Raw genomic sequence first — 21,130 nt, forward strand, 5'->3', positions numbered from 1 at the left:
TTCTCTTTCCTTTCTTTTCTTTCATCACGTCTTTCCGCAGTTTCCGCGACTCTGAGGTCTTATATACGTTGTAGTAGTCTGTTGCTAGTGCTTAGCTCTATAGATGTTACCGTGAGACAGGCGCCCGGTATTTCGAAAAAAGCTGAATTCGGCGGAGCACAAGAAGTAACGCCTATCGGCCTTTTTACCTGGAGATACGGTGCTGCATAACTAAGGCTGTGGAGAAGACTGAGCAACAAACTGATTGCAAAAAAAAAATAATTAATGAGTTGAAAAATTGTTGACCAGCCAGGAGGTGAAAAAAAAAAAGAGGGAAGACCAATATCCACCGGCAGAAAAGAGGATGCTGGTTGGGCTGCTGGAGTAGAGATGGACATGAGAGTCGCTGGGAAAAAGGGGGTTTGGGGAGTCGATAGGGCAGTTAGGGTGGTTCGTTGGGGGTTAGTTAGTCCAGTTAGTGAGAAAGGGAAGAAGAATTGAGAAGGAAAAAAGAAAGGCGAACGGTTAGTTAGGTAAAGGGGGCACTGGGCCTTTCACTCTCGTCCGTGGTAGGTCGTTGGGGGGAGGGGGGGAGTTAATAATTGGCTTGATAATATCAGAAGACTCCGTACTGCGCTTCAAGTTTCCGGTACGATGGGTTAGGTTCGTTTTAGATCCCTGGGGTTTAACCATTTTGAAAAATGTACTCGTTACATTAATGTTTGATTGTATTCTGGCTTTTGACAGTAACGACTGGACGGTTTGGTTTTTTGCCTGTTCGTCTTTGCTGTCACACCTGATTGATCAAGTGATGGTGTTGTTTGCGTGAGGGCAGAGAGGCGAGAATACGCAATGCCCTACATATTTCTCTTCCTCTCGTTTGCCTCTCAGCGACTACCTTCATGGGATATCGGTGTTTGGATGATTGGATGGTAGGTTAGATATTGCTGGTGGTAGGCTAGAAGTTGCTGGTTGTAGTGGTAGTGGTAGTGGTGGTGGTGTGAGGCAAAGGTAGCTGGCTGGTTTCTCATTGACGCATGCAGACTGGCCATACTGTACCAAGGCATATCTTGGTGATAATAGGCGCACATGCGTAAAAATAAGTCGGTAGAGTACCTCTTACCTTTCAACCCTTCTCCAGGTTCCACTTCCTCCCTCAGATTAGTATTTCTTATTTCTTATTCTTCGTTTCTTCACTGAACGGAGAAACGGGAGAGGAGGCAAAAAGGGGGCAACTATATATAATGACGAAAAGAGTGAAAAGAGAGTTGTGGCTTTAAAATAGGTGTGGCGTCGTGTATGCATGTTTATATATGTTCCATGGGTTGAGGAGTTCGGTCACCTCATATATGTATACGCCCGCATATATGTGCGTGGTGAGAGAGAACAGTAGAGGTGGCTATTGATTCCTTTCCGGGGCGTTGGTTGCGTAACGGTTCTGCACGTCAGACAGAAGGTAAGGGGAATAGTAATCAGGAAAATAATCAACAGCGATGCATTAGCGAGTCTTGCCTGCGTACGTCATGGCTGGGTAGGGAGGGGACTTTAAACGTCGAGGGAGAGTCGACATGCAAGTCACGCTCATGCGTCAAGGATGTGTCTGTTGTGTCAGTGTTCACAGGGGACTGGTCGAGTTCGAGGGAGGCAAAAAGGTACCAGCCCAACCCAAACTTGGTAGACGGTTAGGATGGACCCCTGGATCCCAGCACCTTGGGACTGGTAAGAAGGAAGACGAAATCAAAATCAAATCCGTCGAAACATAAAATAAAAATATTCGCCTCGTCCTGTCAAACCACGCTCACTCGGCTCAAGACTGGCCAAAAGCCAATGCCTGTGCTCGTGTCAGTGTCAGTCCCAGCTGACATTGACGAATATCTCTGGCAAAGCGACGTAAACACCTGCGCCGCCGTAAACATCTGTACGCTGAGAAGAGAAGGGGGGGCGCATGAATAGCGAATTCACTGTCCAGTCCCCAAAACCCACAAAAAAAGAAGGCCCAAACCGAAAAAGCCTGGCAATGAACATCTCCAGTGGCGATTTTCTGTCTAAATAAGCACGGGGTTCGTGTGCATGCTCTGAGAAGCGAATCAGGATTCTCTGCGGGGCTGTCACTCCTAACTCGGCCGGGGTAGAGAGAGGGTTGACGGTCCACCACCACCCGCTTTCCACTGTTTCATCGACCATCTTTATGCCTACTTCTTTGCTGCTTCCGAACCCTAAGCCTGCTGTGAAGAACTCCGTGAGTATGTCCGGTAGGTGTGGGTAAGAGAGACGCAAAAGAAACGAGATGACAGATTGCACCAAGCAGATTGGTGCCCATGTATTGGCACTGATCATGGCCAGGGAAGAGGAGGTGTGTGGAGAGGAGCAAGAGGTGCGATATAAGTATGGCTAGCACGTCGAGAGCAGAGCCGGTAGAAGTGCGGATGCGGTTCCTTTTCGTAGGAATGCCATGTGTCGTCCAAGCTCGACACCTCAGCCACACGGGGATAAAATAAAAGAAAAAAAACGTCGAGATCGTGCAACACAAGGTCAAGCCTTGCATCTCCGGTCGCCGTCTTCCGTCCTTTCTCTAGCTTCTCTCTGTCTTTGTTGCTTTCCTTGCAAAAAGCCTTTTTTCCTTGCTTGATGCTAGGACCTTGCACGCCAAGACCGGCAGAATATTTTTACTTTTAAGCTTTTGGGCTTAAAATTAAAAATAGAAAAGTAAAATTTTCATCAAGCGCACAGACGAGAGTGGACGAAGGAACAAGGGGGAGGGACAAGATATGCAAGGGATAGACAAGAGGGAAGGTTGAGAAAAAGAAAAAGCAAGCAAAGGGAGATGATGATCTTAGTCAGAGAGAGAAGTTCAGTAGACAGGAGGAGAAGGAAAAAAAAAAATTTCGTCGCAAGGGTGGTGGGGGAGTCGAGATAGGGCTGCATAGGGCCAATCAACAGCGGAGAGAACGACGCTGGGAAGAAGGATACGAGATGCCATGTGTCCTGGGTGAAGAATTTTTTTTACCCTTTTCCTTTCTTTTCCCACCGATCGCATTTCTCTGCATCTTGCGCTGGCTTCTGGCCTAGAGGCCCGTCGGCCCCGTTGCGCGCCAGGCACGTTGGTTCCAGGCCTGGACTCTGGTACGGAGTAGTTCAGACTAGGGAGCAAACCTGACGAGCTCTGGCCACGGCATGTCTTAGACAAGAGGATCTCATGACTCGCTCGCCCTGAAGAGCGAGCGTACCCCCGTAGGAATAATGATAGCGCTGGAGATGTAGTATCCGTCGAGCTCTCCATGTCACCTGAATGACCCGGAGAGGGACCATGGGCCATGCAAGCCACAAACCACCACAAACTGTCTGGCAATCTCTCCAAACCCCCCATCACTGACTCCATCGAACACCATCACCGCGCATGACTAGTTGAGTTGGCTTCACTAGCCACCGTGGCTCAGCACAGCCTCACCTGTGGCCCTTCTCGTTTCCGCACAGCAGCCAGAGCCAAGCGCCGTATTCGGCAGCATTCAACCGATCGACAACGCCCGATCGTCATCGCGGCTCACGTTCTCTGCTCCTTTTAGCCGCCAGATGAGACAGATCGGACACATGAAGCTAAAAAAAAAAAAAAAAAAAAAAAAAATGAAAAGCAAAAAAAGAGGGTAACTCAAGTTGTGGCTGTGCAGGTATTTCTCCCATAGTGATTGGAAGATGGGGTTTTTTTTCCCTCTTTTGTGCCATTTTCCCCCCACTGGCCGGTTCATTAGCTGGCTGATGGGATATCCTGAAGAAGTGCGGTGTGCTCCTTAGAAAAAAGGGGGTCGTCCGTCTTGCTTGTCCGTAGGGCTGTAGGTACCCGCCTTTGCGCATGAGTAGCTTGTACTTTTTCTCCTCGGAACTCCCAACAGATGCCACGAGTTTCTGCCATCCCCGCTATCAAACAGCCTAGCAGATGCTCCGTTCGATTAGTATAAATGGAATATAGGCAGGATAGCAGCAAGTGGCTCCGTCGGAACATCCGATAGCTCATGCTGCTCCTCGTTGTCGTCGTCGTCGGCGTCGGATCTCGGCCCCGTAGGCTGGCCGTCGCCGGCTCTCCTGCTGCCAACTCCGAGGTGAACAACGTCCTACACGGCTATCATTAGTTACTGTGTCTTGGTATCGTGAAGTTATCCGCGAGGCCTCATGCATGTACCAGCTACCTCGTCTCTCGCCAATAGTACACTGGCGCTTAACCCTTCCCGTTCCTCTGCCTTTTCCTTGCTTTTTCGCTCTCTTTTCAAGCCAGCAATCATCTTTTTCGTTTCCACTTCTGGGAAGCTTCTTGCTTTTTTTTTTTTTCCTTGCTTGCTCTTTGGCTACAAGCCCTGTCGAGATGTGAAGAACAATGCTGTCTTTTTCACTCGCTGCACCGCCACATGACGAGATCTGATGTCGTTGATGGAATCATCGATCTGGAACGGGCAGATACTGTAGTACTAACCACCGCTTGGTACGGGGTTATCTGTATTGATATCATAACAATAGCTGATAATAGGCGTCACCATAACATCGGCAGCACCCCAACACCAACACGAGCGTTACACTGCTCACACGGTTCATGCCTAGTTCATGTCCACTCTTGCCTGCCTGACTCCCAGCTCGGGACCAAGATTTGTTTCGCTTCAGAATCACGGCCAAAACCAAGAACAAGGGGGAAACACCAACTAGGTTATCGTTCAAATCCCTAAGGCCGACTTTTTGCGTCTTGCTTCAGACCTAAATCAAATGCCGTCGTCGTGCGAAACGATGGGCGGACGAATGATCACTCGCATCTGGGCCGTACAAGAGGTTGATGGTGCAATATGGATCTACAGCCGACAACAAGACAAACCATTTACCATCGCACCACCACTAAAAACCACATGTTTCTCCTCCTTTCTCCCTGGCTAAACTTCGGAACTGGAGATTGAGATCTGAGATTGACTTCTGTGATCTATCGAATTACGGATCTTGGATTTCTCTTTGCTTTTTTTGGTCTTGCTTTGCTCTCTCAATCCAGTGGACTGCTGTTTCGCCTGGTCTGCTCTCTCGAGATTCCCTGTGAAAAGGCCGAGAAAGAGACTCGATACCCAGTAGTAGCAACTAAAGTGGTTAACAGGAATAGACGAGCTCGTGAACCTGGTCGACAGAGCAACCTGGGTATCGGATCCCGCCCGTGTCGTAAAGTCAGTAGTAAATTAGAAAAGACTAAGGGAGGAAAAACAAAAAAGACAAGAGAGAGCCCAGGATCTCGGAAACTATCCTATCCCTATCCAGACAAACCCTTTCCCGAGCCTACCGTCCCTTGCTAGGCCCTACGTACCACTACGACGGGACGCGAAGTAGTTGCCGTGCCCCTAATGACTAGTGGTTTGGACAGTGTATTCATATTATTTTATTGATTTGTCAAATGAACCCGGTCGACAGGGTAACTGACTAGCTTGAGTCGAAGCGTCAAAGACCTGACGGCCAAGTCATTGTGTCATCGGCGCATCAGTAATCATTCTTGTAGTCACCGTAGTCACCGGCCAGAACCTCGCTGTCGGACGGGGATAATCTGGATGTATTAATATTACTCCCGCTTGCGCATGTAACTGTTAAGCCGACCTTTTGAGGTTTTTGAGGTTTCGATGTTCCCGGCGGCCGAGATAAGTCCGTCCGGGGTTCGAGGTCAGATGACCACCACGAGTCAGACAGCCGAGCCAGGGCGGGCTCGTCGCAGCGATAGAGGGGGATAGCACAGGATTTTTGAGAAGACAGCTGGGGACGATGCAGCGTGGTCGGAGCAGCACTACACCCATGGATGAGTTAATCCCGTGGCTAGAGTAACAGAACGTGGAGGTCTCATCGTCATAATCATCATCATCATCTCTCTCGAACTATGCGCTGCTATCGACGACGATCCCCACGATCGACTTCACTAGCCACATAAGTCGCTCATATTAATGATGAGCTAAACCACACTGTACATGTGAAGTAAGTAACGAGTAAGCAAGCAAGTACTGACGGGACAGGGAAAGCAAAAAAAAAAAAAAAAAGAGAGAGAGAGAGAGAGAAAGAGAAGCAAAACTCATCATTCTCCAAAAAGCAATGAAGCCACTGCAAAAGAGCGAGCCCGATGAGAATCTCGTCGTAGCCGGAAGAAGCAAGAAGGGACAACCAAATGACGATGAATTACTGCATCAGGTCGCATTCATGCATGCAGGTTGAGTTTCGTTGCTTTTTTGACTTCTTAGTTGGTTAATGTCATTGTGGCGGAGTTCGATCGGTGTAACCGGACAGGGCAAGGGTAAAGCCACAGACCACTCGACCTTTTTTTTTTGTTCCTTTCGCTTTTTCCTTTTCGACTCCAGTATCTCCGGGTAGGGAGAAGAAGCGCATACGGAGTACGGAGCAAGACGGAGGACGGAGACCGGAGTAGTTCGGCTGCCCTTTTGTGTTTTTGTATCTACCTAGTGTAGTAGAGTAACCTGTTAATTCCGCGAGTCGTGGGGTGACGACTAGGGGGTTGGCTAGCTATGGCTGACCTGGTCGTCTGGGAAGCAGCCCTATGGCCCTCTTCCCTGCGCTCTCTGGGCCCTGGTGCTCTCTGCGTCCCAGAGACGGGAAAGCGATAAGGGCGCGGGCGCTTCGTCTGCTCCTCACGATGCTCGCCCTGCTTCTTCCATGTTCTTTCGATGTCGTCGATGTCCTGCATAATAGCCCTGTGCACAAGCCCCCAAGCCCGAAGTTTTAGTGCGGAAACGGCCTTGGCATCCAGATACAGCCTAGCGCGGATGACTAAAGGCGGTGAAGATTAAGGTTGCAATAATGAAAAAAGAGCCACGTCAAATCTTCCAGATCCGGCCTAGCGCGGATTAGCCTTTGCAAAAAATGATTAGACTTTTACGTAGACGCGGATACTATATAGTAAAGAAAAGAGAACTGCCTGGATATTTCGCTCTCATCACTTTTCCTCAGGAAAATCAATCAACAGCAGCCAAAACAACCACCAACCAGCAAGGAGAAGACGCAGCCGGCGACACTTCAATTCACACAGCATACTCCTTGCACCAGCCACACCTTACACCAACTTACCAAGGCCACCCGAAGGGAGCTGAAAAGCCAAAAAGAAAAAGCCAAAAAGCAAAAGAGGACCTCCATGACCACGCATTGGGTTGCCGCACCGCAGATATAACAAACCACCTCCCGCCTTTTCTTCCCTTCTTTTTTTTTTTTTTTTTTGTTATATTCTTTTTATTATTACTATATTCGAATCCAGTGGTACAAAGCAAAGGCATTCCACAGAGTTTCAGCCCTAAAGGAGGTTGATTTGAGGTCTTGGCTCTCTCGCCACTTGAACCTCGCTGCAACTTTTTCCGGACTCGCGGGCAGGTATATCTATTAGAGAGGATGCTGTCCTCCATCCCTTCACTGTCGACATCATATATCCGCCACAGCACCGGCCCTTTTGCAGAGCAAACCCTCTTACAAGACCAGCTCGACCAGCTTAACCAGCTTGAGTCGCAGCTGCTTCTCTCTTCCTATCAACACCACCAACACCAACACCACAACCTCCAGCAAGAACAACAGCAAGAACAACATCACCACCAGACCTTCAGTGATATCAGTGATAGTCCATCGTTGACCTTCCCTGTTTACCACAGCTGCTCTACCCCGCCGCCAGAGTCTTCTTCATCTGCCGTGGCCTCCCCATACGCCTACGACTCCGCCTCTCCTGTCTTCTCTGTCCAGGGCTCTCCTGAGACCGACTTCATCTCTTCCTTCTACCACGGCGCAGGCGGCTTTTCTATGCCCGACGAGAGTTTCCCGCCTCGGGAAGACGGTCTATCGCATACTCCACCGCCACCTTCAATAAAGGTGTTCCAGTCTTCGCCGCATACCGGCAGCAGTAATAATAACAATAACCACCGCACCACCACTGCTGCCGCTGCCGCGAACAACAACAACAGCAACAACAACCAGATGCTGTTGCAGTCCGGCCTATCTTATGAAGGAGATCTCCAGACGCTGCTGCCGCCACAACGTAACCGTCACCGTCTCTCTCCCAGAGCAGCCGGCCAGACACCCGGAACCTCAAGCGTCGTTGCAAAACCTCAGCAACAACAACCTCAGCAACAACAGCATCAGCAACCCGCCCAGCATAGGCGCACACCATCCTCCTCCTCCAACATCTCCCTCACTTCTGGCTACCACAACTACTCAGGTTACGACCAAAGCTCCTCCAAGCCTCTGCCCACCCCCGAGCAGACTCCCGTGCAGGCCTCCTTTCTGGGTCAGCCACAATTCGCTTCCTACGACCCGTCTCCCTCATACCGAAATGCAGGGGACCATACGGATATGGAAATGGCAATGAGACGAGCTGTATTTGAACAGCAGAGACAGCAACAACAACATCAGCATCGTCAGCAACAGGCAGCTCACGCTGTTGAGGAAGAAGCAACTACTTTCCCCTCCTACACTCTCCCACCCTCCGTGTCAACACTGAGTCACAACTCGTCAGCCACACCTCAGGGTCACATGAACGCCCGAGCTAACTCCCCCCGGGATGCCTCCCCCTGGACCCAGCAGGTCAGCGTCTTCCAGAATGCTCTTCACCACCCATCGCATATGAATTCATCCCTGCGAGGAATGGAGCTCATGAGCCACAACGGCCACGAAGAGCAGCCGAAGACCATATCACCCAAGGACGCCATGCTTGAGTTCCACAAGTCTCCCGCGGACAGCAGTAGCATGCCCCTTTTTCCTTCTCAGGCCGAGGCTTCCCAATTTGAGGCTGCCGTGGCAACAACACTGGCCAACACCGACTTCTCCAACGATGCCTTTGCCCCTTTTTCCTCCGCCTCCCAGAATACACCTCAGCCTTATTTTCTCGGTCAGACTGCCGGTGCGGACGTACTACAATACCAGACCAACACTCCCCAACAACAGCACCAGCCCCCACATCAACAACACCACAGCCACCCTCAGCACCAGCAGAACAGCGCCGAGTTCGCTGCCGCTCTGGCTGGTCTTGACCAGGCCGCTGGCGTCGACCGCAAGATGCAGGATCACGACTCGGATCTGGCTGCCGGCCGACCAGACGACACTGCCTCTGAAGCTGGCACCTACAGCTGTACCTATCACGGCTGTACCCGGCGCTTTGAGACACCCGCTCGGCTACAGAAACATAAGCGCGAGGCCCACCGGCAGACTACGCCGGGCTCACACATGCTCTCGCGTGACAGCTCAACGCTGGGCGCACGCGGACTTAGCGCCCGTAACTCCCAGGACGGACCTCATCGATGCGAGCGCACCAACCCATCGACAGGCAAGCCATGCAACTCCATCTTCTCACGGCCGTACGACCTTACGCGCCATGAAGATACGATACACAATGCCCGCAAGCAAAAGGTGCGCTGCCACCTGTGCACCGAGGAAAAGACCTTCTCGCGCAACGATGCTCTGACCCGGCACATGCGCGTCGTCCACCCCAACGTCACCTGGCCGGGTAAGCAGAAGCGAAGAGGTCGTGAGGACTAAACCTCCTTCCCTCATCTCTTCTCCTCTTTCCCCTTCCTCCCCTGGCTCATAGCATTCATCGAATTGTGGATTCCTATTTTTGCAAAAATAACCCAAAAAAAAAAAAAGAAGCACCCAACGCACTGCACACCCACGCACACAGGCACACACATACCCCATCTCGAGAGCGAGCTTGAAGCTACCTTTCGAGAGCGAGGGTATGATGTTTATTATGACGTCACAACCACACCCCAACCAAGAAAACCACGCGGTTTTAGAGTTTGGCAGAATCAAAAGTCGGACCGAAGTGGGGCCTGGCCGATCGATCGTCTTGGCAGTGACGTCATTACTCAATTATCCTATTCTTAGCACCTTCTTTCTCTTTTCGTCGTTTGCATATCGGAGTTTCTCTTTCTGGAAAGAAAAAGGAAATGGAACAAGGAAGGAAAGACGAAGATGACATTCTTACACCAAAATATTACTACTGCAATGAAAGATTATACTTACCACGAACTCATACTTAATTACCTTTTTTGTTTTTTGTTTTTCCATGTTTTACTTTTTTTTTTCTTTTTCTTACCCTTCCCCTTCCCTTTTTTTTCTCCTACATGAAGTTGGGCATGAAACATGCATGGAACATCATCATCGACATGAACATGGATTGGTGGAGTTAGTTCGGCGCCGAAGCAAAGGAGACATGAGATCGCAGCAAAGAAAAGAAAACAACCATAATGAACGATGACGAGCTCACTCGAACCGCACACCATACTGTGGTTAAACTTGGAAACTGGCTGGGATGCGACGCAATGAAATTATGCAAATGGACGACGAATGCGTGCATTGGGCAATTTGAACGGGGCATGGAAAACACGGTGATTTTCGGCATCTCTTTTGCATTTGCGTTACTTAGAGGGAAGGGAGCATTTTGTACGAATAGGTATACAATTACGCATCAAACTAGCATTAATCGACAGCTTTTTTTCCTCACCCTGAATTGACTTGGTCTTGAGCGAACTTTGTCTTCATCTGAGTTTTGTCAGAGTCGCTGGTGGTGATGATGTAGCAAGCTGTCATGTAAGTTGTCTCGCGAGCTGGTTGACTCCAGGCGAACCAAGGGCAAGTTGGAAAGCAACCAAGCAACCGAAAGCAAGCTGAGGTGCAAGCTGGCCAGAACGACGCTGACCCGAGGTTGGCACGCACTTATTAATTGGCGCGTTGTCATTGATGGGATGAGCTTAGTATATAATATTTGTCATCAATTTCAGAGCTGATGACCCAAAAAAAAAAAAGGGGGCAAAAAAGAAAGCGCTGCGTCGACCGGGAGTCGAACCCGGATCTCAACTTATCAGTCGGTGCGATGGAAGAGTCGTGTGCTACCGCTACACCATCAACGCTTGTTGCTTGAAAACAGCACTAACAGAGTGCCTGATATACCCGCTGCCCAGAGGGCTGGTATGTGTTTAGCTTGCCTATTGTGATGCTTTCTAGCGCGTGCTGCCTCGACTGCCCCTGGACTCATCTCGTCCTCTCGTCGGCTTCTTGACAGCCGTTACACGGTTTTGTGGCCTCAATTCATCACATCACGGTCTATAGGTCCTCTTCAATTGGAGCAGTTGACATTTGAATTGATTTTTGAACATCACTTAGTTACTGGTCTCCTCTTCGACTAACTCCTAGACGCGTATGTCCTTGCTATCTAATTGACTGTCGGATACTAAGTAGTATTCCAAATATAGCGGGAGGACCGCTATATCCCGTAAGTTTGACGTAACTATCCTATATTAACCCAGCACAGCTAATAAGCTGTCCTCATATTTACCCTTCGATGGACATTTACTTGCTCCTCCCCATGTAAACCTCCGCACAAGAAGCCTTGTCGGGTGCCGTGTCATTTCATTCGTCGTCTGCAAGACTTCCTTGTTCTGTTAACCCATCCGGAGCATTAATCTAGCTCGACCTCCTAGTTGTCCGGGAGTTTTCTGGCCCTTAGACCGGATCTGATGGTGTCGATAGGCGTCACTGAGTCTGTGGCTACCGCAGCTTTCGTTGAGAGCAGTAGGTAGTTTGTGGCATTAATATGCGTTGTCCGTCTCAGGCAGCTCTTCGTTTAAGCAGACAGTAGTCTCCCCAGACACGCTGGTGTTTCTTTGGTATAAAAGGCAGGCTTGGAATCCAGATCGTTCGTCCTAAGACACCGGTGCGGCGGGTATCCAAGAATGGCTTACATGAGATTTTTTCCCACGTCTCGGTGTCGAGAATATAGTGAGGCTCGAACTTAGTCTCCTTATCACCTGGGAAATAGGAGTCCACCAAATACGTGCATTGAGAAATATCAATCTAGTAACATGTTAGCATTCGTTAGATGAAGAGTTGTCATTGAACCTACATATTTCTCTGGATCCTCCAGGTTCCGGTCATTCATCCCTTCAGGAACAGTCCATGTTCCCGGGAAATATCCAAGGCCAGCCCCGGACTCAGCAAATTCCCCTGGCAACAGCCCTCGAAACTCGCTCTGGACAAATTTCGCTCGAAGATTATTGTTCGCAAGGAAGAAGGAAGAAGGGTATCGGTACCATTCCTTTCCATAACATACGAAACCGTCAGGTTGAGCACCGTCCGTTTGCAGTAGCGCATCAAATACCTGTAGAGGAGCGCTGTAAGCCGTCACTACACCCACGGTCCTTAGAAGTCCAATGTTTATGGCCAGTAACACAGGGATGACAGTTATAATGAGCTTCACTTTAGCGGGTATTTTGCCAACCAATGTTCCCGGATCCGACGATCCGACATATGCTAGAATTATATGCAGACTGATGGAGGCATTTAGGGCTAGGAACGGGTAGGCAGGGTACATGAATCGTTCTTCCTTGTGAGGTTGAAGAGTAAAAATGGCGAACCACATGTAGAACGGCATTACCAGAGTCACTGATCTGAAAAGTGTTTGTGCAGAGGTTTTGTGAGGACGAAACAGGGCCTGGAGACCCAGCAGAGGAATGCTGGAGAGCGCAAGAACGGTCCACATATTAAAATTGAGCAGGAGATTTTTGAAATAGAAAGTCCATGGTTCGGTCCCGAAAATATTAGGACCTTTGCCAAAGCCGCCAAAGACGTTATAGGCCACAATGTTCCATGGAACAAGGGCGAATTGACGGTAGAATATGCTGTCAACCAAGACCACAACAGACTGCCAATAAATTAGTTATCAGTACTTTGAACGGCTGCATTTGTAGACAGAAAGGCATACCAAGATTAACAGGCATTTTACGACCCCTTCCAGTATCCGCTTCATCGCGGGTGCAATATCTCCTAGAGACCAAGCCACTGCAATCTCTTCTAGTAAAAATGGTATAGCCAATGCTCCCGCGAACGGCCAGCCGACCATGGCTCCAATACCGAAGCAAATGACCCCTTGAACGGTTTTCAATCCACCTTGCCAATCAAGGAAAGCAGCCAGCCCCAGCATAGACATGTACATCGAAAAGCTTGACGGCAGTACCGCTGTAGACGCATGAAACATCCCAGGACTGAATATCACAATTACAAGAAAGAAAAGCCCGATTCTCGGATTAAGTGACCGAGAAATTGCAGCGAACAGGCGCGTCTCACATATCGTGCAAAAAAGCCCAAGGGCTAACCGCACCATATAGAACTGCGCTGACTTAGTCCGTGCAAAGAGTCCCAGAGCCTTAGCTAGACCAGCGTGTAGACCGACATATAACCAGCTTCTGATAGAATATTCGGGAGAATACTCCCACGTCTGTAGGCCGTGACCATGGGTCAAGTAGTGTGTGGGTTCCCAGTAATTGTAGACTTCATCGCAGTCCTGGATGGGCGATAGTGCGGCAGCAAGGGTGTTTGAGAGAAGACATAGGTAGAATACTGTGTTGATGGGAAGGTAGAAAGGCGGAGGAGCTGGTCTAGTTCGTTCCTAGATTAGCTAGCCTAGAATTGAAAGTGAAGTTCTTGGAGCTTACTTTGATATAGGTGTCGACGTTGAGGCTTCTCCCGGGGAATTAGGAGGTGGCATGATGTCGACCAGCCTGTCAAAATGCGGAGAATAGCTTGAGTTGAGCTCGATGCTTTGGGTTGTATAAACGTGGAGGTCGAAAACGCCATCTTGGCCCGAGACCTGCCACGTGACGTCACTTTATATCGGATTAATATTGAACCGGGATGCGGCTCTTTCCGAAAGTTTAATCTAGTTGCTGCCTTATTTATATTTCGATGGAAAGAGTCACAGAATCCATCATGCTACTTCTGCTTCTACCACACTCCTAACGAAAAATATATATTGCTAAAATGCATCACTGGCATAAGACTGGCTGTAAACGGCCAGATGTCGTGATCATAGACGATACAGCCAGATGTAACTCTTGTTTATCTCGCTGGTCACACGAGGAGCCAGTTGAAGTGACTTCCACGTTGACTGTTCCTCACATCGAATCTGTGTCTCATTTGAATCTTTCTTGGCCGGAAAATGTGAAATATACCCATTCCAATACTTCCTACGATAACATATTCATCCCGTATTTACCAGGATCTAAACCTCCCCATGATCCGCAGTTGGTACCTTCGGTAGCAAGTACCAACAGCCTCGATACCTACCCCGATGCTACTGAAGGATATATCAGGTTGTTATGGTTGCACCCCGGTCAGAGTGACGATCCTGTTCGAGGAGATTTAATGGAATTACCATTCAAGAACTTGGATGCTCCGCCCTACCAAACTTTGTCTTATTCACCATTCGACGACCCTACTTCCATTTCCGAAGACTCTTCCGACGAAAAGCTTTCAGAACAGATTCCTCAATATTCAAAAGAGGTACCTACAAACATACTTCATAAACCTCAACCAAGGAATCGCCCGGTATATATTGACCGCAGTTGCGATGTTATATATGTCACGAAAAACTGCGAAGCTGGTCTCAAAGCTGTCAGACATCTAAGCGATGCACTACCAGTTTGGGTAGACTTAATCTCCATAGACCAGAATAACAACGATGATAGGTCACGATGGGTTGCATTGATCAAGTGTGTCTTTGCGAACGCTTTACAGTCGATGATCTTTATTGGAGCTCCTTCTAGAGATAGCGACATTGCTCTAGATTTACTGAGCTTGATACAACTAAAGGGACCGTCAGTACTTATTCGGGTGGCTGCTACGAAGGAGGAATCGAAGAGTGCACTAAGATCTCTCTTCAACCGGCCATGTTTTTCCGGTCTATGGCTTGTCCAACAGCTCATTTATGCCAAACGCCCACATATACTCTGCGGAGACCGTTCGGTAGCGTGGCCATATTGGTCCTCTATGCCGAACGGCATACGACGCTGCGCTTCACTTCTATTATTCAATAGAGAGGCATGGACAAGGTTGGTAGACAAAAGTTATTATAACATCTTACGCCACGCCTTAACTCATGAATGTCTCGACCCCCGAGACAAAATCTATGCAATACTTGGACTTCTAGGTGAGACTGGAATTAGCGTCGATTACAGCCTCCCTGTTGAGGTTGTTTATACCGGAATAACTGCATATCTATTGCAGAACCACCGTAGCTTCCGATTATTTGACCTACTTGGAGCCAATGAACAGCGAATAAACCTACCTTCTTGGGTTCCCGACTACTCCCAGCGTCTACAGGTAGACAATTCATTCGACATAACTACATTAGTCAACGATACTGACGACCAAATTGAAATCGGAGAATCGAATATAGTACGGATTTTATACCCTTTTGAGTTTCGTAACCCAGAAGAGTTGCCGGTAGGGCTTGATCAAGAAGTAGAGATTGATTCAGACGGGTCGCTGAGTATTTTTGCGGTCAAATTGTGTGATATTTCACCTATGGATAGTGTGACTAAAAACCCCCAAACTGGTCAGCACTTTATAGTCATCGATAAGGGACGCCATGGCCATATACTGATTTCGCTGAAGAAAAAGGAATACAAAATAGAGGATGATTCAATATTTCTTTTGAACGAGTTGCTTCACCCGGTTGTTTTGAGACGTGACCCAAGGAAGGGAACGTACTCATTTTTGTCTTTCGTCAGTATGGCTATTGTCTATCCAAATGATGATAATGTGACGTGGCGGCTTCCATGTGGTCAAGAGCATGGGATGATCTGGCCATTTGATGTGCCTCTACGCGTCTCTCAAACCACCACCCAAAAGATTCAAGAATTTTATTCAAGTCTACTGGAGGTGTGCGAGGTTGATCCCACACAGATTCCGATAGCTCCGGACGTTGATTTAGTTGCCGCTAAGAGAAAGGCTATTGTTGACTTCGGGATTCTTCGCTTGACGGGCTTCGATACACTAGAGGAAAAACTAAAATCTACTTGGCAGAGCTACAAAGAGAAACTAGGCTGGATGCTTCGTGATCAAGCTGCTATCTGGAAATTCATCCGGCATACGGAACAGGAACACCAAAAGGACTGGTCAGGCGTGGGATCGATGGTTGTCAAAGAAAGGGTAGGCCTGCCTGATAACTATGCTACAGATATTAAGACAGAATATACCTGGAACCTTCGCCAATTTTTCTGGTCCTTCCTCAAACCTACAGCCCTGGCTCCAGACGTACTGGAGAGTGTTTGGAACCCGGCCTACGAAGCACTCAGGGCTCATACCTCCGATTTTCAAGCATGGGCAGAAGTAACCGAGAAACTCATGAATGCAATTGCATTTTCACAGACAGCCCTTGGAAGCAGCATGAAGTTCTTTCCAGGTATAGATCTCCCGGAGAAGTGGTCTTCAAATTGGAAAAGTTTTTCCATGGCAAGAGAAGGGGGTATATTCCATGATGGGGAGGCGTTTGGCTCAGAATGTTACTGGAATTGGTCGGAGTTTGAGCAGTGCCTTGACCTGAGAAACACGGTCTTGGCTCAGGCCCTTCCTGAGGAGTTACGGCCCAACGAAAACCATGAAATGCAAGCACATATGTCATTCCGAGTCTGGGGATTGAATCTGGATGAAAGGACGAGGATTAGGATTGTATAGAATGGCCCTCATTTGCTGTTTCGTTTAGCCATAGTAATGATGGATATGATGTGACGAATTTAGCCAGTGACATAAAGAGATAGATACCATAGAAATATATTATGACATATTGTCAGGATTAATCATCCTCGTGTCAGTAGAACTCGGATCCAAAGGGAACATGGGGCAGATAGGCCTTTTTGTCCCATGGTCCTGCAACTATTAGCAATAAGCAAATAAATTGTCAATACTTTCTGATACTGACCAAATTCGTGACCATATCACATGATGTAAACAATACGCCCGTACTAGTCCATGATAATGCTAGCGTGGAACCTTATCTTATCGTAAAAGGTTAAAAGTTATTAAAATTCTAAAGAAAGTTTTGAGCTTCGACGAAAGTCGCAGATATAAAACCACAGCTTCTGACGATGAAATTTGATTCGCTTTGATTTGGTTCTGCATAATTTGCTATATTTATCATTTGAGATCATCAGAAATACTTTTATTTTCCTTGTTTAACCCTAAATTATATCTTGTATACTATGGAGGACACTACGATGGGTGACGACACTCACACTGGGAGCCTACCCACAGAGCAGCCCAGGATGGACAATAACTCCGTTGCAGCCAATGGTACAACTTCAACAGTAGCTACAGATACACCAAAAGATGAGGGGAGCGACTTTTATAACACACCGTTAAATGTGGGGTCGTCTCTTCAACCGGGAAATGCAGTCCCTTCGAACGAAACCATCACCACAGAAGGATCTGGGAGGCCGCGCATTATGATCCCAGGTCTTACGCTACTCAGTGAAGAAGACCATCGGAATAACAGTAATCAACTGCTTGAAAGTGTGTCTAAACCGTCACCGAACACAGTGGAGCAGGTACCCGATACTGCCAACAGAGTAGATGTTGTTATGTCTGGGGATGGAATAGAAGTTTCCAATGAGAAAATTACGGAATCTGTTGGCAACCCTCATGCTAGAGAGAGGGCGGATGCCGCACCTGATGCTTCTTTATCTGCAGAAGCTGAAATCGCTGCGCTTGCGGCTGAAATAATAGAGGGAATACCCCCAGCTACTGAAGGAGAGGAACAACCCGGCGGAGGCGATCATCCCGAATGGGAGGTTGATTCGTCTCCGTATGAGTCCTCTTCTGAGTCTTCGACTGATTCTGATTCAAGTGACTCCGATGAGGATGATGATGATGACTATGAACTTTTGGATCCTGAAGAGCAGGCTCGTTTATTGATGGCTGCAGAGGGCGGATCGGATGATGAAGGAGGGGACAGTGGTAGGGCGGTCATAACCGAAGTCAGAACGGCGAACGAGAAGCCAGATGAGATTGTACCATTGCCAGACATCACTATCACCCCTGAAATGAAGGTTGAGATGCTAGGGAACGTCGAGAGTATTGTGGATAATGTTGTGCTGGTGCGAGCAAATATATCTGGCGAATATCAGGTCCTAGAAACAGGCTCAGTTTTGTGCTCCGTCAACCTGAAGGTAATCGGGGTGGTATCGGAAACACTCGGCCGGGTTCAGCAACCTCTATATACTGTTCGATTTCCAAATGCGGAAGCAGTTAAAGAAGCTGGATTGGAGAAAGAAACCCCTGTCTTTTATGTTGTTGATCATTCAACCTTTGTGTTCACACAGCCACTCAGGGGTCTAAAGGGAAGTGATGCTTCAAACTTACATGATGAGGAAGTGGGAGATGACCAGATAGAGTTCTCAGACGATGAGGCCGAAGCTGAGTATAAGAGGCAGCTCAAGCTGAAGCGCCAGGGAAAACGTGAAGGGAAACTTGAACGCGGAGGAGGCAATCGAGGAAAAGGGCCATCCCATCCACCTTCAAATCTACGACATTCGGAGCTCAACTATGATGACAATGGTACCAGCAACGATAACAACGCTGAACATGGCTGGTATAGACGTCTTGCTCGGCCACAAGATCTACATGAGATGATGGGCGGTGAAGCACCTATGGAAATGCCACATACTCCGGACAAGTATGGTGAAAGACCGTTCCGCGGCGGTAGAGGCCGAGGCCGCGGAAAGAGCCACGACCGAGGTAGTAGAGGAGGACGTGGGGGCAGGGGTGATCGGATGAGGTAAAAACCGATGGAGGTGGCCTTTTCGTGACTCAGGGGTATACGAGCGAAGTTAGGACCCCAAATATTGGCCTGATTCTCTCCTTTTTGCCTTGAGAGAATCGGTGCCACCAAATATCTACTACCATAATCGCCATCCTAGAAAGGATATTATCCGGCTTATAATACCGAGCGCGCGTGATGCATCAATTAACCAAGAGGCAGCAGTAATAGGACTGGTAGCTAAGCCCCTGATGGCATTACCTTAGGGCCTATTGCTCTGAGGACTTGCGTGAAGCTTCCATATCCAATTAAAACGCCAGCTGGTAGAGGACCTTTCCATAGGCCCCATGTGAGGAGATGGTTAGTTATGGAGTTGTTTAGTAATGGCAGAGCCAAGCTGAAGCAGGAATATTGTATCCATTTTGGAAGTGTACCTGAGTGCGTCTTAATTATGCTAGTCTTCATGGACTGGTGCACGGTACAGATCTAGAGAGCCTAGTAGTGGCTTTTTATCCATTCATACGCTTGTATGGTTTGATGAAAGTCATCTCATTTGTCATTATGTTATCGAGTTCTATGTCTATTAGATATTGCTTACAGAACAAGCAAACCCAGATACCTTGTCTAGACTATGGCGGATCGCTTGTACTCTCTATAAATTGCTCGGCTGACGGTCTATCGATAGCCTCCACCATATACCGCAAATGGGTCGGTAGTCGAGGAGACGAAGCGGTTAAAGAAAGACTGATTGTGGAACGCCCATGACCCCGACGAGAAATTGCGGATAGAGAGGCTACACAAGAGGAGTTGGCCGTTATCCCGCCACTCATTAGCTTCTGCGCCGCTATAGGGAACTTCTCTGGGCAAATGAGCAAAGATTCTTCGAACAGACGTTGCCGAGCAAGGTCGCGCTCCGTGGGAGGCTATGGTTTGTCAGCACAACCCTTTCCTCGGGTTGAGGTTAGGTGTAAATAAACGACAAAACATGTTGGGGAAGGAAGCAAGGGTGACAAGAGGAAGGAGCTATTTCCATATATTTGATGCAATAAAACGGAGAAGGCACATTGAAAGATGGAGAAGGAGGGCAGCAATCTGGACCCACTTTGTTCGCAGGGGTACGTCTGCCAACAGGGCGAGGTTTTGGTTTCTATTCAACATTAGAAGCTGTGAAGCGCATGCGGATCAGAGATAGCTGAGGTGTTAGCATACCTCATGAGACCAGAGGCTCCTGTTTTTTCGGAAGTAGTTTTTCAGTCTCCGAGGCACCAAAATGACAGATCGCGTTGACGATCCTGGGGTGGGATCGAGGAGAGCCTTGTTCTCCTCCAAGGTTGCTTCTCGAGTCTCCTCGCTAAGCTGATGGCTATCATTGGTCTCTCCAAGGGACCCAGATGACGGAACCGACAGCGAACCTCCAGGATGTATGGGAGCAAACGTTGAAAGCACATCACGCTCATGATTCGAGGCAGAGCCCGCGAAGCCAGTGCCGTTGTTATCAGACTCATTTTGGTCATTCTGGTTCGGGAAAACGCTGGCACGTTTGAAAAATGGGTTTACCTTGAATGTGCCTGCAAAAAAGCCCTGCGTTGATTTTGCCCGCCTGAGCGGTGTGCCGGAAAAATCAGGCAGAGCGGGAAGTTTTTGGCGGGAGAAAAAGCGGAAGCTGCTCTGTGCGCTCCTGGAGTTCATCCTAGGACCCTGGGTGTTGTAAACGGAGCAGTCTGCTGTTCCCATGCCGTCCGAGACAAGGGCCGGTGGCTGATCCCTACATGTATGTGAGCAACCGGGAGACATATCAACCGGGGAGAAAGGACAGACACTTGTCTATTGAAACGCATTCCAAAGACCCGGGGGAAACTCCAGCTCCTCTTCACTGATCCCCTTGAGATTGCCGATCCAACAGACATCCTACCAGTATCCCGGTTAGGGACCTGGCGAGCAGTCGAAGTCATACCGGCCTCCATTACTGAAGGTGAACAGTAGAAGGATGAATAAAGAGAAAGAATTATTGGAAGAAAGAACTATCTCCTCCAATTCCATTAACCAAGCGTCTATAATTGTGAATACCCAGCTCCATGGTTTGAAAAAAAAAAAAAAAAAAAGAAGAAAAAGAAGAAGAAGCAGAAGCAGAAAGTATCCGGCTCCGGGGAGAGAGTAGATACTTATCTGCCCAAACAAGCAAGAGCCATAGTCACAGCCTTAGTTGACGTTCTGCTCTTTCTGCTGGTTCGAACCGTTGGTTCTTTTGCTGGTGGTTTGTTGTGACCCAGACTTTGGCCCCGACACTTGCCATCTGGTTTGGAGTATGTAAATTCCAGAATTTGCCATTGAGTTATGCAATGACGCACTTTACGGTGCTGCCGGAGAACCTTGGGGTATAATGGTGTGGTAGTGATGCTTTCCCTACTCACAGGCCTGCTGTCTCCGTCTTCAGGTCGAAGTTGTCTTCTCAAACCTGTCCTGTTTAGCTTTTTGATATTCGACGTTGAGAGACGAAGTTAAAAAAAAGAGGGCGGCGGCAAAAACGAGGCTGATGAGTCAGCAACGCATGCGCGCGCTTCTTCGCAACTTCAG

The 21,130-nt window shown here is 48.4% G+C and overlaps 6 protein-coding genes and 1 non-coding gene across 8 annotated transcripts; 3 read left to right on the forward strand and 4 right to left on the reverse strand.

The window, feature by feature from the left end:
• Positions 1-3,923: 3,923 nt before the first annotated feature.
• Positions 3,924-4,253, reverse strand: TERG_03128 (uncharacterized protein; the record flags this gene model as incomplete). Its single annotated transcript, XM_003236030.1, has 2 exons — positions 3,924-4,085; positions 4,161-4,253. The coding sequence occupies 2 exons, from the start codon at positions 4,251-4,253 to the stop codon at positions 3,924-3,926; spliced, it is 255 nt and encodes an 84-aa protein (XP_003236078.1).
• A 2,623-nt stretch (positions 4,254-6,876) lies between these two features.
• TERG_03130 lies at positions 6,877-10,669 on the forward strand. 2 transcript variants are annotated; one of them, XM_047749520.1, is made up of 2 exons: positions 6,877-7,353; positions 7,626-10,669. In XM_047749520.1, exon 2 carries the CDS (start codon positions 7,771-7,773, stop codon positions 9,499-9,501), a length of 1,731 nt encoding a protein of 576 aa, XP_047605852.1. In that variant the 5' UTR covers positions 6,877-7,353; positions 7,626-7,770; the 3' UTR covers positions 9,502-10,669. The 2 variants fall into 2 exon arrangements, with proteins under 2 accessions (XP_047605852.1, XP_003236081.1); XM_003236033.2 differs by having other exon boundaries at positions 6,877-10,669.
• Positions 10,670-10,789: 120 nt separating this feature from the next.
• Positions 10,790-10,874, reverse strand: TERG_10527. Its single transcript has one exon. It is a non-coding gene; the product is annotated as a tRNA-Gly (tRNA).
• Positions 10,875-11,571: 697 nt separating this feature from the next.
• TERG_03131 (uncharacterized protein) lies at positions 11,572-13,507 on the reverse strand (the record flags this gene model as incomplete). The annotated part of the gene is made up of 4 exons (XM_003236034.1): positions 11,572-11,817; positions 11,867-12,664; positions 12,725-13,397; positions 13,455-13,507. 4 exons carry the CDS (start codon positions 13,505-13,507, stop codon positions 11,572-11,574), a joined length of 1,770 nt encoding a protein of 589 aa, XP_003236082.1.
• A 272-nt stretch (positions 13,508-13,779) lies between these two features.
• Positions 13,780-16,476, forward strand: TERG_03132 (uncharacterized protein; the record flags this gene model as incomplete). Its single annotated transcript, XM_003236035.1, has 1 exon — positions 13,780-16,476. One exon carries the CDS (start codon positions 13,780-13,782, stop codon positions 16,474-16,476), a length of 2,697 nt encoding a protein of 898 aa, XP_003236083.1.
• Positions 16,477-17,000: 524 nt separating this feature from the next.
• On the forward strand, positions 17,001-18,578 carry TERG_03133 (uncharacterized protein; the record flags this gene model as incomplete). Its single annotated transcript, XM_003236036.1, has 1 exon — positions 17,001-18,578. The coding sequence occupies one exon, from the start codon at positions 17,001-17,003 to the stop codon at positions 18,576-18,578; it is 1,578 nt and encodes a 525-aa protein (XP_003236084.1).
• A 607-nt stretch (positions 18,579-19,185) lies between these two features.
• On the reverse strand, positions 19,186-20,635 carry TERG_03134 (uncharacterized protein; the record flags this gene model as incomplete). Its single annotated transcript, XM_003236037.2, has 4 exons — positions 20,375-20,635; positions 19,766-20,321; positions 19,659-19,703; positions 19,186-19,479 (listed from the first exon to the last, which is right to left on the reverse strand). The coding sequence occupies exons 1-4, from the start codon at positions 20,518-20,520 to the stop codon at positions 19,186-19,188; spliced, it is 1,041 nt and encodes a 346-aa protein (XP_003236085.2). The 5' UTR covers positions 20,521-20,635.
• Positions 20,636-21,130: the final 495 nt, after the last annotated feature.

The sequence above is a fragment of the Trichophyton rubrum genome (genome assembly GCF_000151425.1).
Source record: "Trichophyton rubrum CBS 118892 genomic scaffold supercont2.3, whole genome shotgun sequence".
NCBI classification, from domain to species: Eukaryota; Fungi; Ascomycota; class Eurotiomycetes; order Onygenales; family Arthrodermataceae; genus Trichophyton; species Trichophyton rubrum.

What these genes read in the sequence shown, in the direction of transcription:
- TERG_03130 (XM_003236033.2), top strand. Translation starts at nt 7,372, where the DNA reads ATGCTGTCCTCCATCCCTTCACTGTCGACATCATATATCCGCCACAGC.